The sequence below is a fragment of the Loxodonta africana genome, chromosome 4 (assembly GCF_030014295.1).
Source record: "Loxodonta africana isolate mLoxAfr1 chromosome 4, mLoxAfr1.hap2, whole genome shotgun sequence".
NCBI classification, from domain to species: Eukaryota; Metazoa; Chordata; class Mammalia; order Proboscidea; family Elephantidae; genus Loxodonta; species Loxodonta africana.
Genome location: NC_087345.1, coordinates 77331005 through 77350004, shown reverse-complemented (window position 1 = coordinate 77350004; position 19000 = coordinate 77331005). Strand labels below are relative to the sequence as shown.

The window sequence follows — 19000 nt, the reverse complement described above, 5'->3', positions numbered from 1 at the left end:
ATATACAAGAATGAAAGACAATGCATTCAAGATTATTTTTATTAGATACTTATTTCCCTAGAAGCCCTGGTGGCATAGTAGTTAAGTTCTACGGCTGCTAACCAAAGGGTTGGCAGTTCAAATCCGCCAGGTGCTCCTTGGAAACGCTATGGGGCAGTTCTACTCTGTCCTATAGGGTCGCTATGAGTCAGAATCGACTCAATGGCACTGGGTTTTTTTTTTTTTTTTTTTTTGGTTTATATTCCCTACTTATGAATTGCAAAGATTACCTTTAGATTTTGAGATCTAAAATATTTTCAAAAGATACCTATAAACGTGTCTTTACTAAATTACTCAATAAGATGACTACGTAGATATTTAGGGTCTTACCAAAGAAGAAAAAGACCCTCACAAATTGAAAACAGTTTTGTGAAGGAATGTAATTGGGTATTAAAAAAAAAGATAAAATTGTCATCACAGACAATTCATTCTTGTGAACTTTCTTATGGTTTTGTGATGGTTTTGTTTTGAATTAAAATTGTGAATACTTTCACGAGTAAATTCTTTTAGTTTAGTTAAATTATCTGAACCTGTAATTTAAAGACTCATGTGTAAGTGCATTTTTGAAGTTCAGACTTTGTTTAGTTTTGAACTTCGAATGTCATGGATAGTAAAATATTTTTTGTGGGCCAGCCTTTTCCAGCAATCACCGTATATCCAGGCAACCATCTCAAAAGTGGGAAAATTCATGTTTGTTAATCTTAATGCCAACATTGAGCTTTTGTCTTTAACTTTTCCACTTGGTAAGGAATACATCAAAGCTGGCTTTAAGATCTTGGTGATGTAGTTGTTGCTTTTTCTGTCCACCAGGGCTATCTTCTATACATCTGTCATTATGGCTATACCATGCCAACAAAAGCAGTTATCAGAGTGAAAACCTGTAGATCTTATATTTATCAGCCAGTTCATTTTGTTATGTAAGACAGTGAAAATTGGCCTGTTGTTTATGCAGAATTATTTTAACCAAATAAGTTTTAGAGTCTATTTTATTCGCAACAAAAATTTTTGTATCAGCAGAGAAAATTTTATTTCACTGTCCATGGTGGGGGAAACCCTGGTGGTGTGGTTGTTAAGTGCTACGGCTACTAACCAAAAGGTCAGCAGTTTGAATCCGCCAGTCTCTCCTTGGAAACTCTGTGGGGCAGTTCCACTCTACCCTATAGGGTTGCTATGAGTCGGAATCGACTCAATGGCAGCGGGTTTTTTAGCTGGTTCATGGTAGGAGAAAAAATTCAAATTAGTTCAACAGACTTAGAGATTTGACTCAAAGGAGTAAAATGAGGGAATCTGATATGGCCAATCCTACCCATTCTGAGAACCTGCATTAATAATATTTTTTATATTGCTTTTGGTAGCAAGGTATCTTTGATTGCTTATTACGTTAATATTGCCAAACAGTTGTGCCATTAGTTACAATAAAGCCAAACCCATTGCCGTTGCGTCGATTCCGACTCATAACGACTCTATAGGAGAGTGGAACTGCTCCCATAGAGTTTCTAAGGAGTGGCTAATGGATTCAAAATGCTGACCTTTTGGTTAGCAGTGGATTTCTTAACCACTGTGCCACACTGGTAGCAATGCAGCAATTAATTTGGGCCTCATTTTTGAAGCTCTCAAACTGTAACCATAATATATTCATTTTTCCATCCTATTTCTGCTCCCTGATACTCCTTGACCTTTAGTCCCTTCTCTAAAACATTTGATTATTGCTAGAAAATGCCTGGCACATAATAGGTACACAATGTTTTGGAATGAATGGATGTGGTTGCTATTAATTCCTACACAGTTAGTTGCAGCTACTGCTACTACTCTCATTACTGGAGCAGTGAAAGATAGGGAATATGTGATTTTTACTTTTATACTTTTTGCAGCCCAGACTTTCACTACTCCACTCACAAGAGCTGAAACTTCAGTTTTTGATGATGCTAAAAAATTCCCCAAAATTTAGAGAGTATGCTGATATTGCAGCCTAAAGTGATATTAACTCTGATGGATCCATGGACCTAATTTTTTTTTAATTATTTAAAAATGTAATGACCGTTATATGAATATAAATATTTGACTCTTTTTAGAATGGAAAATTAAATTATGTAATTTTTGTTATGTGTATGTATGTGTCATACTTATTCAAATAAGCATATTATACCATTTACGTATGTAAAACAGGAAACTTTTGTTCAAATAGATAATTTAGCAAGTAGCAAGTGAGCCATTTTACCAGAATTCTGACTAAACAGACTGGCTTGAGATGTCTGTATCGGAATGACCTGGAATGCACATGATAATATAGACCTGTGTACACTAACTTTTGTTGTCAAGAATTATCATTAAGAATTAGATGCCTTTATAAACAGTATGGTCTCTTTTATCAAATGGAATGAAAAATTTCTTCCTGGTTAGTTTGACTTTGAGAATTTCGACTTATATAGTAAAACAAACAAACGAGCTTAAACTGGGATTAGCCTAAAAAGCAGCATGGCCCTTAACCAAGAGGTTGAATGAAGCCATTTTACAGAATTGTTAAAAATCTGAGATTCAGACAGATGTTGGCTGAATCCATATTCTGCCAGTCACTGGCTATGTATCCATGGTCTAACTACCTTGTAATACTCTTGTTAGTATTAAATGAGATGTTACTTATAATGTGCTTTGTCCAGTACTGGGCATAAAGTATTTATTAAATATTAGTCACTGTCAGGATCTTAGAAGAGCCTCTGGGTGCTTCCTAAAGAATGGAACTTTTCTCTCTTATTGAAGAGAAAAAGGAGCATGGAAAGGGTAAAGTGATTCCCACGGGTAGAACAGTATACCTCACACCTGTATATTTTTATGAATATAAATGTAAACACATATATACCTAATATATCTTGATTATATTTTTACTGGGAGAACTAATATCTAATAAATTTAGTCTACTAGTAATAAAAAGAAAAAAAATAATGCTGCAAATTCCTGCACATGCCTTTCTATGCATACATAGAAGTCAAAATCTGGAATATCTTTGCCTTTGCTAAAAGTCTCATTTAATGTTAATCTAAATAAGAGATAGTTACACATTGTATCTGGCAAAGACTTTTTTTGAACATTTTTTCATTTTTTATTATTATGTTCTTTGTCTCTCAGGTAAATTGGTGGACGAAACTGGAGAATACAAAAACATGTACATGGCCTGTGGTGCTATTGTGGTCTTTTCAAGCCTGTGGTTGCTCATTGGCAATGCTATAAACTATAGATTGCTTGAAAAGGAAAAGAAGTTGGAAGAAGCAAAGAAGAAGAAACTACGTAAACTTGAGTCCAAAGACTCTGAACCCTTGAAAAAATTTAATTCTCATGATGTTGATGTCATAATTCCAAGAGCACAGGCTACTCCCTCAGAAAGAGAAACTAATATTTAACAAGAATTACATTTCTGATTTCAGTGTTTTTTACTTTTCTTAGGAGTATTTTTTTTTTTCAAAGTATGAAAAGGTTTTTTAGTTGAAATGAGGAGTTACAGTTAAGGGAGGAGATGAGATGTTCTTCAATAGCAAATTTTATATGTGTTTATTATTTAACACTTATTTACTTGGGAAGATAAATTTTGAGAGTATGCATATAAGAAATCCATGCAATTAACTTACTTCCATACATGACTCTGGGTATTATGGTTAAAGTACTAATTTTAAAGTCTTCCAGTGACAGATAGGCTTGGTCATATGTAGAGAGATCTGAATCTTAAACCTCTGGTTTAAGTAGTTAGCTAGTTAGAGAGAATAAGTATAATTCCATAAGGCGATTCTCTCTACATTTCTTTTTTTTTTTTTTGGTATTAAAGTATATACTCAAATTGTGTGTACATGCACGCAGAGTATCAGCAGAACAAAGGACAAAAATGTTCAAAAAGAATATTGTCTTGGAATTTTTTTAAGTAAAAAAGCCCATGGCAACTAAGGAAATGTGTTATATCTGCTGGTTACAGTGTGGATATTAAAGATAAGAACTTGGGTGAAAATGATGGTGGTCTTAATTAGGAAATGCAACTGACTACTCAAAATAAGTGTTTGCACATATAAAATAAATTTGAAAGAGAAAAGAAGAAGAAAAAACCCCCTCCATTTTAAACAATTGTTTCTGAGTACTTTTAGCCTTCATTAATCCGCACACATGATATTCTTTGAGGGGGTTCATTAGTACCTGGAGCTAGTGAGTAGAACTTTGAAATAATTTCAGAAATCTTATCTAATGTAAATCAAGCTAAAAGTCTAAATGACTCCTATGAATGAGCTGTGTCCATTGATTTTAAAACAAATTTAGTTTGTAATCCAGAAAGAAAGAACTGGGAATTTCTTTTAATCAAACCTCCACCTAGACTCACTGTCCTACTGAAACCTCAAGGTAGAATAAGCCGGAATCCTGGTTTACACATATACAAATAGACTAAATTCTAATGTTTCCCAACACACATAGAGGTGATCAGAAGGTTACTGTTAGGAGTAATCTGTCTGAGTGTAGCTGATTAACAGTGGGAGGAAGTTTTAATGATCCCCAGAAGCTCTGTCAGCTCCCTGCCCTCCACAGAGTGCAAACACAAAAACCAGAAACCACAAACAGGCCTTTTACTCAAGCACTGATAATGCCTCATATTATAGAGATGGCAGCACTTGAAAATTCTGCCCTCTACTGATAAGACTTGCTGCCTGTATCTGAATGAAAAAAAAATTAATGAGGGGACTATTAAAGAAGGCTTTTAGCCATGTAGACTGTTAAGACTTGGAAATGTAGGTATAGTTTGTAAAACGATAGCAAGAAGCTTGCCCTATTGAAGCCCAGGTTAAGTTTGCAGGACCCCTGGCGGAGCAGTGGTTAAAGCACTCTGCTGCTAACTGAAAGGTCAGTGGTTCAAACCCACCAGCCACAGGACAAAGATGTGGCAGCCTGCTTCCGTAAAGATTACAGCCTTGGAAACTGTATGGGGCAGTTCTACTCTGTGCTATAGGGTTGCTCTGAGTTGGAATCCACTCAATGGCTGTGGGGTTTGGTTTTGGTTTAAATTAGCTGTTCTCATTTTCATAACTACGTGAAAATATCTGGGAATCTGCATCCCTCTTGAATACACAGTCATGTACTTACAAAACTATAAGTATCATTTTCAGTGAGAAAGTACTTTTAAACAAGAAAGAAATTGTGCATTACAGCTAAAGTTAGAAATATTTACAGTTACAAATCTGAAGTTTAAATTAAGATTGTGATTAATAAAAAACATTTAGTGATTGATTACTGAAGTGATGTTACTCTTAACATGTCAAAGGGAATTCGCCTTTTGCTATTTTTTTTTGCAGTAGAGGCAAGTGCTATTCTCATTTCTATAAGAATGCACTCAGATACCAATCTTTTGCAACAGTTAAGGATTTGACTTGTAAATTCATAAGCATTTATGCACGGTTTAAGCAGATGACTCATATAGGAGGCTATATAAAATTACATATTTCATTTAACTTTTTTTTTGTAAATAAGTATTTGTAGTTTTCAAATGTTAAGTAAAACAGATGTGCCAATATTATAGGTAAATAAATCAGGGAATGTGTGACAGGTATATGATTCTTAAATTAGCTATTTTCATATTATTAGTGTGTTTCTATTCAAGTCTGACTTGACATAAGAAATGCAGTATCATAGATTGTGTAGTACCTCTCAAACTTCAAACATTTAAAAAATTGTCTTGAATTCTCTGGACATACTCATTTAAATTAATAGAGATATCAGATCTCAGGGGGAAATGAATGGCAAAGTAATGATCAAGGGATTTTAATTCTGAGCTGTAGGCCTTTTTATCACCTGCTGGTAGAGTCATTCTCTTTGGTGCCTTTCAGTGGCCTGGAGGCTTCCTTTTCCTTCTCCATGGGAGGAGGTATATTTACTTACTGATGAGTTTCTTGTCAGGTGAAGACCATTTCACATTTGTTCGGTTACTCTTTGGTTGTCTTCATTAACTCTTCATTTCTAATACCAACTGTATTAAATTGTTACAAAAAGAAAGGGAAGTAAAATTGCACATTTGAACCACATGATAAGATGTAAACAGTGGCACCTGGCAATGCAAAACCAAAAACCAAACCTGTTGCCATTGAGTCGATTCCAACTCATAGTGACCCTATAGGACAGAGTAGAACTGCCCCATAGAGTTTTCAAGGAGCATCTGGTGAATTCTAACTGACGACCTTTTGGTTAGCAGCCGTTGGCACAAAGTTGCAAGAATGCATACATAATGATGCCCTTGCGTTGCATAGATGTTGAAAATTAATTCAGAACACACTTGAAACAGTGTTATAAACAGGTTCCAGAATTGTTCCCCCAAACCCAAACCCATTGCCATCGATTCCAATTCATAGTGACCTGTAGGACAGAGTAGAACTGCCCCATAGGGTTTCCAAGGCCACAATCTTGGAAAGAAATTGCCACATGTTTCTCCTGAGGAGAAGTTGGTGGGTTTGAGCTGCCGACCTTTTGGTTAGCAGGTGAGCGCTTAACCACTGTGCAACCAGGGCTCCTAACAGAGTTGTTTCAGGGTAAAATTAGTTATTTCATTTGTTTGGTCTCTCTCTCTCTCTGTCTGTCTACCTGTCCCTGTCTCTCCCTCTTCCCTCCCTTGAACTTGCTAGAATACTTGTTGTTTTGACAGAACTTTTCAAAGATTGAGAAAAAGATACCATCCTGCGACGTTTACTATAATATAGTCACATAAATGGAGGAGGAAAGACAGTTGGCTTCTGTGTTTGCAACGCTTAGTGGTGAGCATGTTTTCTCCCCTAGGGAATGACAGGTTTTAGAAGCTCAAGATACTAAGCAAAGTTAATATAAAACCTGTTGCCGTCAAGTCGATTTTGACTCATAGCAACCCTGTAGGACAGAGTAAAACTGCCCCATAGGGTTTCCAAGGAGCTGCTGGTTGATACAAACTGCTGACCTTTTGGTTGGCAGGCGTGCTCTTAACCACTGTGCCACCAGTGCTCCAAAGTTAGTATAAGCCACTAAAATCTCAAGTACACTGCATCCCCTCAATATGTAATTGTGCAGAAGAAAGGTTATTATGCACCAGTGTATGAAAATAATTCATGATCACTGAGTAGTTTATATTTTTCCACTTGTATCAAAACATTAAGTTCATAACCATGCATTAGAATGTGTGATAACCATATTTTCCACCATTTAACCTTAAATATGCTTTTACTAATTTATGATTAGGGCACTGGGTCTAGACATGTCCTGACCGATCCCCACCCTCTTTCCTGATCTTTTCTCGGTCTAACCAACACACATTTAAGAGCAGTAGGTCAGGCTCCACTGTACTTCACTTTGAAAGAAGTGATGTTTTCTCAGTATGAATTACATAACCCGTAAATTTCACTTCTTTAGCACCATGTCCCAACTACCTTAGTTCATGGGCCTCGCATGGACACTAGAAAATAAGTAAAAAGAATTAGGTTTGATGCACTCCAGTGTGCATTTGAAAAACCTAAAGTATCTTATACTCATCCTTCTCTGGCTGTGTAACATGACAATTGAGAATATAGAAAAAATACCACAAAAGCATATAATATAAATGTAGTAAGTTTTTATGTAATCATATAAATATGTAGAGATACCCTTGATCAGTTAAACTTATTTTCCATCCGAAAAATCTTTTATAAACCTCATGTGTGTAATAGTGCAGACTTTTAATAAAACAAAAAATCATGATCAGTAGGCTCAATTTTAATTACAAAGTAAGAAAGGAAATAATATTTATGGGTCATGCATTTTGTCTACATAATGCCTTTTAATACTCAAGCCAAAGCCATGGGTAGAGATTAGTATTAGCTTGATAACACAGATGAGTAAAACAAAAGAAAAAATAGGTGTACAAAGAGCTTCAGCAAATTACCCAAAGCTAAAGCCCCAGTACGTGACAGAACTAGAGCTAAAACTCAGGTTTGTCTAAAATCAAAAAGAACCCTTAGGGTGTTCACAACCATGCTGCCTCCCAATAGAACCCACAGAAGGAAAGGTAGATAGAATACAGGTACAAAAATTTAAACCCTATGTGATAAGCCAATAGGTTTATTTGTGATTTGTGCCGTATTTAGTGTTTATTGTAGGGTGAATTTGCTATGACTTGAATTTGTAATTTTAAATTGCCTGCTTTTCTATCCAATGCAAATTATCCCAAATAATGGTAGTAACCATAATTGTTTTAATGTGACTTTTTTTTCACATAAAAATACTGACATATTTACATGACTCAGGCATAATATGTTTTTCCTGAGTTTGACTTTAAAAGGAAAATGTTATTTCTTTATGAATAAACATTTCCCATATTGGTTGCTGTTTATTATAACTCAAAAATTAAAAAAAAAAAAACTTACTATGAAACATTGGAGCTGTGGTGGCGCAGTGGCCAAGAGCTCAGGCTGCTAACCAAAATGTCGGCCGTTTGAATCCACCAGCCACTTATTGAAAACCCTATGGGGCAGTTCTGCTCCGTCCTGTAGGGTTGTTAGGAGTTGGGATTGATTCGATGGCAGTGGGTTTGATTTTGGTTTATGAAACATTATATTTAGAATTTTAGTGATCATCTAATTTATAGGATTATCCTGAGCAACAAAATAAAATACCACGGATGCGAATGATTGCGTTCATCTAAAAAAATAAACCAACTGCCTTTAAGTTGATTCTGCTCATGGCAACCTCATGTGTTTCAGTGTAGTAGTGCACTCCATAGGGTTCTTAATGGCTGTGGTCTTTCAGAAGGAGATCACCTCTGTGTGGGTTTGAAATGCCAACCTTTTGGCTAGTAGCCAAGCACTTAACTGCTTGCACCACCTAGAAACTGCTTTGTTCATCTACACGGTATGTATTTATTTTCATCATTTAATACAACCGATCCCTACATTCTATCTCATTTGTCATGTTCCCTAAACATCCCTATTATACCTCTGGTTTCTCTCCACCTGTTCTGTGGAAATGAGTGCCATTGCTTTTGTCCTCTCCCCCTCGACTGAAGTCCTTAGAATATTGTTCTCTTTACCTCTGTTTCACCTTATACTCTTACACTGCACTATTCTTCACAAAGTCATCCATGCTGCATCTGGTCTTATATGTGATATACAGAAATGGCCATATTCCTGGAGCCAACAGGATACACTTTTGACCATGGCCACTCATCATCACAAAAAAGGAAAAAGGGAACTCGTGTGGTCTGTAGGCTTGAGGTTTCCTGGATGAGGAAGGTGCTCATGTTCTACAATATTTTGTGTTAATACGAGTCTTCTTTATGCATGATAAATATATAATTGAAAGTGATTTTAAAGAATCTAAAGAAAAGAACCTTCTAGTCTTTGGCACTTAGTATCTTGGATGTTTCTAATTTTCTTAAAGTGCCTTACAACTTTGAGAAACAAAGCTACAACCAAATCATAGCACCATCACATACCATCTTTGGCTCTTTCAATGCAGTAAAATTACTGATACATCCTACCAATCAGTTTTTATACCATAACAGTTGACAATACCAAATGGCATCAAAACTACTGAGTTAAAAACTAAAAATATTGATTTTACTCACTTCACTTTTTTTTTAGGTTTTGATTTCTACATATCCATGTGAATGATCTCATGGGTGAAGAATGCAATTAAAACCTGAGGTCCAATTTTTCTGTAGTCGTTGTAGTTATAGTTACATAAAAGTACTAATTACAATTTTTGCATGATAAAAATCATAACCCCTCTTTATTGACTCATTAAAAAATGGATAATTTGCCAAACTCACTTCATTTTTTATAGCTGTGCTATCAATTTTTTGTACATGCTATAGATTTTAGCTCTTTACATGATCCTACGATCTGGTTTCTTGTAGTCTTATGGTTTTCCTTTACTTTATTTCACCTATGTGCTTTTCATGAAAGAATTGTTATAGCAAGAATGATTATTTTAAAACCTCTGTCTTAAGAGGAAATGAATATTGCAAAAAGAAATTTGGAGCTTAAGGAAATATTTTAGACCAAAGTATTTCTCTTATCCTAATCCCCTGCTGCTTTACTCTCTTCCTTTTTTTTTTCCTATAATTTTTTTTTTTAATTATTTCCCTTTTTCTGTTTTTCACAATGTGTGGCTCAACTTCTTTAGCATTTTTTCATCTAATTAGGGGCATTTTTATTCTAAAGTTTTTGTTTATTTGAAACATTTATTGACACCCTATTTGGATGAGCTTCGTATTTTCAGTCTTCATCTTTAATTGTTAATAAGGTAAGTAATATTCAGGAATATTTCTGTAGGCAGTTTCTCAGTGATCATAAATTCATTACCATTTCAGCGTTTTTTTTTTCTCTTCTCGTGGTAAAAATGCTTTTTTGTTTCTTTGTTTTAAACTCAGATATGGCAAAATAAGCTAGAGAAACTCTGTGAAAATACTGGTACTCAACATTATATTAAGGTGTAAGCTGGTTAAAAAAGTATCCTGTTCAGGTGAACAAAAGAATAGGATTCTTACTTCACATGAATTTCAGGGTGGGATTTTAAAACATTCTTCTCACTGTAAGCCTTTCATTCTTCTTCTTCTTTTTTTAATGCATCTAAGTTTATTTCAGTTATATCCATTTTATATAGCTTGTTCACTGAAGAAGTACAAGTTTTGGGTATGCTATTCAATTAACTTTATTTTTCTATCACCTGCACTCTCAGTATTTCTAGATTTTGTGAGAAAGGACGTGTGAACTGAAATGTTTATTTCAGTGTGAGATCATTCACATGGACATTTATTTCTGAACATTAAATATAATTGGATTTTTAGTTATATTTTGTGCTATATTTATATATCAAAAGGAATATTTAATAATTAATTTCACCCTCCCAACCTTCTAAGTTTGTTGGATATCCTCATTTTTACAGAATAAAACTAAAAGAGTTAAGGGCTTTGCTTAAACATGTACTCGTCCTCTTAAGTAAATGCAGGATTGGAAATAGAACCTAGGTCTTTTGACTCCTAATCCACTTTTTTCTCCATGGCACTTTATCAACCATCCCATTAAAAAAAAAAAAAAAATTTTTTTTTTTTAATTCTTAACAGCAAACTTTATAGAATGAATAAATTTTTCTGGAAATACATGTTCTAACCGTACTTGATAAATTTTTTATATCCAGAATGAATACATTTCTTCAGACTGAATTACACTTAGCTAAAAAAAAAAAAAAAAAAAAAATTTTTTTTTTTTTTAAAGAATGTTTGTGAACCTTAATTTAGAGAATATTTGCCTGTTTTCACCTTATAACCCACTCAAAGATATTTCCAGAAATACAAAGTGGGATCTACTTCTCATAAAAAAACCTGCTAATTAAATGGAATAAGGAAAGTAAAATTTTCTCAGTTTTTCTATTTTCCATGGAAAAAATTGCACTAGCCTAATCTCATATATTAAGTACATGTGCACTATATACTGAGTGGATAAATTGTGCAAATTGTTGCCATAGCAAAACATACGTATATATAACTGTATTATTTTTCTTGAGAAATATAATCCGGTTCTACAAAAATCTGAATAGAGTGATCTCTCGGGAACTCAGTGGAAGCTCACTTTCTTGTCTAGACATTGAAACACTGAATTATATGCAAGATATGTATACTTTTTAATCTTTAATATTCATGTCACTAGGAATGATTTTGTTAAGTATTCACTTAACAAAATTTCCCGAATCCTCAATACATTAAGCACTTTGTGCTAAGCATAAAATAAGTTTGGAAAATAAAATCGATCCATAAATAACCTGATTGCCACAGCAGATAATTCTGGGAAATCAGGGAAGATATTAACAAATGGAATGAATGATATTGCACAATATATGTTGTTATAGCAATATCAAAGTCATTAAAAACATACTTCCCAATATTGTGTTTATTGAATTCATTTGTCTGTATTCCATTGCTTATTTTTTTGCCTATTTTATTTTAGAAGCAGCCTTCATTTATTTGTTACCTAAAAGTAGAGCGCAGAACGCACAATAATGTTTAATTATTAAATCACCATTAGTGTAACCTTGCGGAGAACACTCATACAATATTTCTAGATCTAAGAATCTGAATATAAGTTAATAAAATTGTTACTACAGTCAGGTCTGTCTCAAAATCTCTTGCTTTTTTGATGGTAATTTCACTCTTTTACACACTGCTAAACTCCACAACAAGTGTGTCTTGGCAATACCAAAGCCAGAGCTTCTTTTATCTTAGAAATACCATCAACCTCCGTGCCATCTTCTAAATGGATATTCTTTCTAGATCTTTCCCTTTTGATGTACTTCCAGGAAAAAAATAATGTCATGTCTACATAAAAGATCCTTTTATGTAGGGAAGGAATAACTGCTACTAGGAATTTACCCTATAAAAGTGTATAAGCAGTAATCTGGACTCAGCATTTGCCTGGTTCACCAACGATGTTTACTCTAAAAACTTAATTAAGCATTTTGATAGATTGGTGTGTCACAGTAAAAAATCTTAATGAATAGGGCCCTGAATGTGTCTGCAGCAGTGATGTGCCTGGTTAGGTTCACTGAACTTTCATCCGTATATTAAGTTTGCATTGTCAGTCTGACGGAGACCAAGCCTCAGCTGCTGCAGTGAGCGCATCAACTAAATATCAGACGGCTTTTCTTAATGATAAAAATGAGAAAGCACATAATCAGATATGAGTCAGCTATAGAAATTCCTCTAGTGAAGATGGAAGAGCATAGTGTTTCCAAATATTTGTCAAAATCACTGATATTTGATTTGGAACTTTTTATTTAAAAACAATCCTTTTAAACCAGTGTCTTGATTAAGTATTTTCTAGAATGAATAACTTTCCATTTTGAGGAATTTTTTGAAACATTTTATTCACTAGTTTTATTCCTTCAGCAGATATTTCTTTCTCATCACGTCCCATTATTAAATTGGGGAAAATGTTTTTGAAAAAGTAAGATTTTGGGGGGTAAAGTTATAAATAATAAATTGTTGCTTATAAGGTTGATAAAAAAAAAAAAGATAGAAGTCATCTTTTTACAAGTTAGCCACTTCTGGCTAACTTTAGCAAAAAATGCTTTAGGGATAGAATTTAGGCTTAACTGTGGAATTTTTTTTTTTTTTAAGTGTGAATTATAGCTAAGGCTGTATTTCTATGATTTTTAAGTGAAAAAACCAAAGTATAGTTGATTTGTTTGTTCTACAGCTATGGCAATGACAGCACTGAACAAATAATCGTATTCTCACAAGGTCTGTCAGTTAAGGTTACCGCCATAGTTGAAAGGAGGAGGATAGTTTTGCTCGATACCTAAGATTATCCAGTCAGGGTTTCTATGTGACCTAAATTATAACTGTATATATCTCATTTTTTAAATTAATAAAATATAAAATAGCTCATCTAAATACCTGTTAATTTTAAAAACATAAATAGGAATCCTTTTATTTTTGCCTTTTTACAGGTGAATGTTCTTAACATTGTGATTTGATCTTGAGGAATACTTGTTATTTCTGCAATTTGGCATAAAAAATGTGGAAAAATTAACTGAAAATGAAAGAACTGGCATTTTCATACAAATGCATCATTTGTTGTTTGACTAAATATAATGCAAATGTATTTAAATCAGGGATATATTATGTTGATCATTTTTAAATTGTATTCAGTTCAGTATGTTCCTAGTTCATTTGTAAGCACTGAATCACTTACAGCTTGATTTTCCTTTATATTACATTACAGTGTTATACCGACAATGTTTTAGAAAATCTCTCTCCTGGCGGTTTCTAAGTATCACTACCTAACAAATATGAAGCAAAATATTGGATTCCTCTGTAGCCGTACATATTTTACTTACAGTTTTGAATATATTTTGAAATTCATCTCTCTCTTACTAGACTGTGAGCTCCTTGTGACAAGGGTGTTTGTTACCTTGGTTATAACAGCAACTTTAATGCCCTGCAACATGCCAGGTACAAAATAATTGCTTAGCTATTGAAATGAGTTAACGGATCTAGATTCTTAAACAAGCACTATAGTATTCTATGATGTAGACTGAGTGCATATTAGGGGAATTCTTCAGATAATTTTCCAAGTCAGATATAGAAAACACCTACCTACAGCTTTTCTTTATCTTAAAATTGATGCTCTGTTTTGATGATTTCATTTTTGTCATTCAAATATTGTATGCAAATCCTGAAATATGCAAAAGCTAAACTTCATGGTACATATTAACCCATTCCCGTGTACATATTAAGCTAGTTTATCTTTAGAAAATCAGAAATTATTTAGGCTTCCTGGAAATAAATTTTGATAATCAACTTAATGACCAAAGGTGCTACTTATTTTCCAATATTTACCTTGATCATAAGTGCTTCTGTCAGCTCAAATTTTGTCTTCTTTTTTGGAGGGGGGGAGGGGACCGATAAAATTATACCATTTAACACAGTATGTTTCTTTGTACTCTATTATTACTATATTTTAATTGTTTCTTATTACTATTTTGTAATGCAGGATTATGCTGTTTCTTAGAAATTAAATGCATATATATTTATATGGTATGTAATAAAATACTGTGTGGCTTATTAAATTAAAATCAAAAGGACAAAATAAAAGTTCGTGTTAAATTTTTGAAATGCAGTCTATACTGCTTTTGTTGTTGTTGCTTGTTGTTTTAGGTGCCCTGGCGTCAGTTCCACGTTAAATGCTGTGTTACTAATGAAAACAACAAACATAACTCCTGACATCAGCCCACATCTAAGGGCACTCTTTTGTCTTAATGTGTATAACTGACTAATGTCAATAGAAGTCAGACATAGCCAAAAATAACAACCCACTCCTGATGTCTGCTCTTTTTTTTTTTTTTTTTTTGCCTTTTTAATGGATCTCATCTTCTAATCATTGTTTTTAATTCAAGGACATTGCCCAACATTCTCATTTTTGCCATGAAGATTTGTCACAGTTTTTATTTCAAGTTAGTGATTAAAACCACATTTTTGGAATAATAACAAAAGGAAATGGCTCTGGGAGAATCAACATGAAAATTGTTGGCATGATAAGAACTTGTCCTTGAGTCAATGCTGATTCATAACAACCCTATGGAACAGAGTAGAGCTGCACCATAGGGTTTCCAAGGCTGTAAATCTTTACGGACGCAGACTGGCACATCTTTCTCCAGCTGAGCGACTGGTGGATTCTGACTGCCGACGACGTTTTGGTTAGCAGCCAAGTACTTAACCACTGTGGCACCAGGGCTCTGCCATGATAATAGGTGGCGAATGGGTATTAACTTTGTGCTGATCTCACCAGTTACCAAACTTTCTTGACACAGTCCTGTCTTGAGCGCAATTAACTACGTATCGTTAGATACAAAATTTTTTACAATGTGAAGTTTGGAGAATCTCTTGAGAAAAATGAGATATATGCAACAAAGACAGTTGAAGAAATATTAAGTACCATAGATTTACATTTGATTTCATACACACTAGTTGAATTGTGAGAACTGAATGGAATATTAAATGTAAAGCATTTAGAATTCTGCCTGACTGATAATAAGCAATAGATATTATCTATTATACAATCCTCCCTTTCGAATGTAATTTTACCTCATGAAGCCATTAACCCGTTTCAATAAAATATATATGGAATTTCCTAATATCCCATTATTTAATATAATCCGTGCTATCAAAGTATTTCACAAATAATTTATGTTTGCAAATAAACAAGATGTATATCATAAAACCAGTTGTCCTGGGATCAATTCTGAAACATGGCGATAAAATCCGTTTCAGAGTAGAACTGTGCACCATAGGGTTTTCAATGGCTGTGATTTTTCTGAAATAGATCATCAGGCCTCTATTTCAAGGTGCTTCCGGGTGGACTTGAACTGCCAACCTTTAGGTTAACAGCCAAGCTCATTAGCCATTTGCACCCCCCAGGAACTATCATAGTACTGTTGTATTAATATCAGCTAACCACATTAACATATTTGAGGCACTTACTGCTGCATCAATTAGGAATGCATTCGGAATTACAGAGAACCTAATTTCAGCAGCTTGTGCAAATAAGTTACTTTTTTCTCTAAACCTAGAAATCAAGAAGTAGCCTGCCCAGAGCTTGTGTAGGTATGGTGTGATGTTCTCAGATATCAAGCATCTTTCTGATTTTCTACTCTGTCAGCCTTAGCACACTGGCTTTCATGAATGCTGCACCTTCAAAGAGCACTGGTGGTGCAGTGGTTAAGCTTTGGGCTGCTAACCTAAAGTTCAGCTGTTCAAACCTAGCAGCTGCTCAGCAGGAGAAAGAGGTGGCAGCGTGTTTCTGTAAAGATTATAGCCTTGGAAACCCTATAGGACAGTTCTACCCCATCCTATAGGGTCTCTATGAGTTGGAATTGACTGGATGGCAACAAGTTTGGTTTGGTTTTGGCTGCACCTTCACCCATCGTATTCACATTGCAGACAGGAGGAACAGGAAGTGAAAGGATGAAGTATAAAGGAACAAAAGGTCATGCCACTTGAATTTGACCCTTTCATCAGTCAAGCAGGGACTTTCTCTGAAGCCCATTTCAGTTGACTACTACTTGTGTCTCACTAGCCAGAACTGGTCACATGGCCACTCCTAAACCAATCACTGGGTAAGGGACTATAGAGTTTAGTGGTGATTATTCCCCTGGGGCTTAGGTGGACTATCTCTTCCCTGAGTTCAAAGGCTTTTAACCTGCATCTAACAGGTCAACTAAACAAGGGAAGTCAGGTGAATACTGAGGATCTGTTGCAGTGTGGACCTTGAAATAATATGTTATTATCGTTTATTTTTATTACCTTATACTTAGGAGAAAAACATAACTGTATAATATAGCCTCTATCTACATTACCATTAAGTCACAATCAAAAAAAATCTTCTTTTCCTTCTTCATATTCTCCCCTGAGAGTGTTTGTGTGTGTAGTTTTGGGGGACTGGGATGGGATGGGTGAGTTGAACCTGGTGTCCAGTGGATTTCTGAGAACCAATCTGGCCAAATTCACAAAATGGTGGTGGAAGAAGGTATAAATGGCAGAAATAAAATATAAAAAGCACATAAGCAGCTACATGAACTAAAACATTTCACTTTATTCATTTGATAAATGTATTTGAGTCTTTACAATCCTGGAAATATTCTTCTAAATGTTGAATATACAATAGTAAAATAGTAAAAAAAAAAAAATTCAGACCTCATAGAACTTACACTGTAGTGAGGAAAACAATAAACAAATTAAAAAGTACATCATTTAATATGTTAGATAATTGCTCCAAAACCCAACATATTGCCATCGAGTCTATTTCAACTCATAGCAACCCTACAGGACAAAGCAGAACTGCCCCATAGGGTTTCCAAGGCTATAAATCTTTATGGAAGCAGACTACCACATCTTTCTCCCACAGAGTGGCTGGTGGGTTCAAACCGCCAACCTTTTGGTTAGCAACCGAGTGCTTTACCCACTGCACCACTAGGGTTCCTTAGGTAATTGCTAAGGAAAAAAATAAAGCTGGAAGGGGGAGAAGGACGAAGTAGTTTTAGACAGAATGGTGGATATAGGTAAGGTGGCACTTGTGAAAGAGCCTGAAGGAGGTGAAGGAACAAGCCATGTAGATTTCTAAAGAAGGAATATTCCAAGCAAAGAAAATGATAATTGCCAAACTTCTGAGCAAGACCCATGTCTGACACATTCAAAGAAGGGCAAGGAATTCAGCATGGCCATACCAGGGGAACCTTGGTGGCATAGTGGTTAAGTGCTACGGCTTCTAACCAAAGGGTCAGCAGTTTGAATCCGCCAGGCGCTCCTTGGAAACTCTATGGGGCAGTTCTACTTTGTCCTATAGGGTCGCTATGAGTTGGAATCACTCGACGGCTCTGGGTTTGGTTTTGGTTTTTATACCAGAGAATGATAAAGGAAAGCAGTAGATGAGATCGGCGAGCTGATTAGGGGCTGAATTAAAGACCTTGCCCAGCACAGTAAGGACTTTGACTTGTACCCTGAGAGAAAGTAGCATTTGTTCAATAAAGTAGGTAAAAAAATAACAATTTTCTTTTGTCATGATAGAAAACAAAAACAAAAAACATGAATGATGCCATCGTGGCGAAATCTACAACCAAATCCACAGTGTTCTACCATCTCCATGTACATTACCACACTCCAGCTATGGTCCCTGTTCTAGTTAATATAAAAACAAAAAACAACCAAATCCAATGCTCTCCAGCCAATTCCAAGTCATAGCTACCCTATGGGACAAAGCACAACTGCCCCAGTTCATAAAGGTCTTTACAATCGACATAATTTATATCTATCCTCTCAGTCCATTAACCCCAATGTGTATTTAACCTTCATATTCTAGCCAGATTTTTAACAAATCACACCACCCTACTAAATATTCTATGACTTCCTGTTTTGTGAAGGAAAAAGACCAAATTCTTGTCACAGTATTTAAATTCCTCACTAACCACCACTATGAAGCCTGGTGACACAGTGGTTAAAGCCATCGACTACTAACTGAAAAGTCTTTGGTTGGAAACCACCAGCAGCACCTTGGCAGAAAGATGTGGCAGTTTGCTTCCGCAGAGATTTCACGGCCTTGGAAACCCTGTGGGGTCACTATAAGTTGGAGTTGGCTTGACAGGACGGGGTAGCCATCATTATTTACTTTTCCGGACTTATTTCTTATAAATCTTTTCATACTTACTAAAATCCAGTCGTATGAGTTTCTTCTCATTTCATATATTTGCCTTTTTTTTTTTTTTTTGCCTCATACTAGTCAATAAACCTGGAATTATTTTCCTGTTCCTTTTTTTTTTTTTTTGACATGGTGATTCTACTTATTAAGTTCCAGTTAATGTTTTCTAGCTATTAACTCTTACGATCAGATCTAAGTACTAATTAGACTTCAGTTCCCAACCTATTCATTCCTTAACGTGAAGATCAAGCTCAAAA

At 34.9% G+C, this 19000-nt stretch overlaps 1 protein-coding gene across 37 annotated transcripts in view; it reads left to right on the top strand.

Moving 5' to 3' along the window:
- SLC16A7 (solute carrier family 16 member 7) overlaps nucleotides 1–14302 on the top strand; it is a 220207-nt gene extending 205905 nt beyond the window's left edge. For all 37 annotated transcript variants that reach the window (XM_023558323.2, XM_023558313.2, XM_023558240.2 and 34 more), the window contains one exon: nucleotides 3163–14302. In XM_023558323.2, the coding sequence (XP_023414091.1) occupies nucleotides 3163–3434 (272 nt within the window). In that variant the 3' untranslated portion in view covers nucleotides 3435–14302. The remainder of the gene's footprint in view (nucleotides 1–3162) is intronic.
- The last annotated feature ends 4698 nt before the right edge of the window (nucleotides 14303–19000 follow it).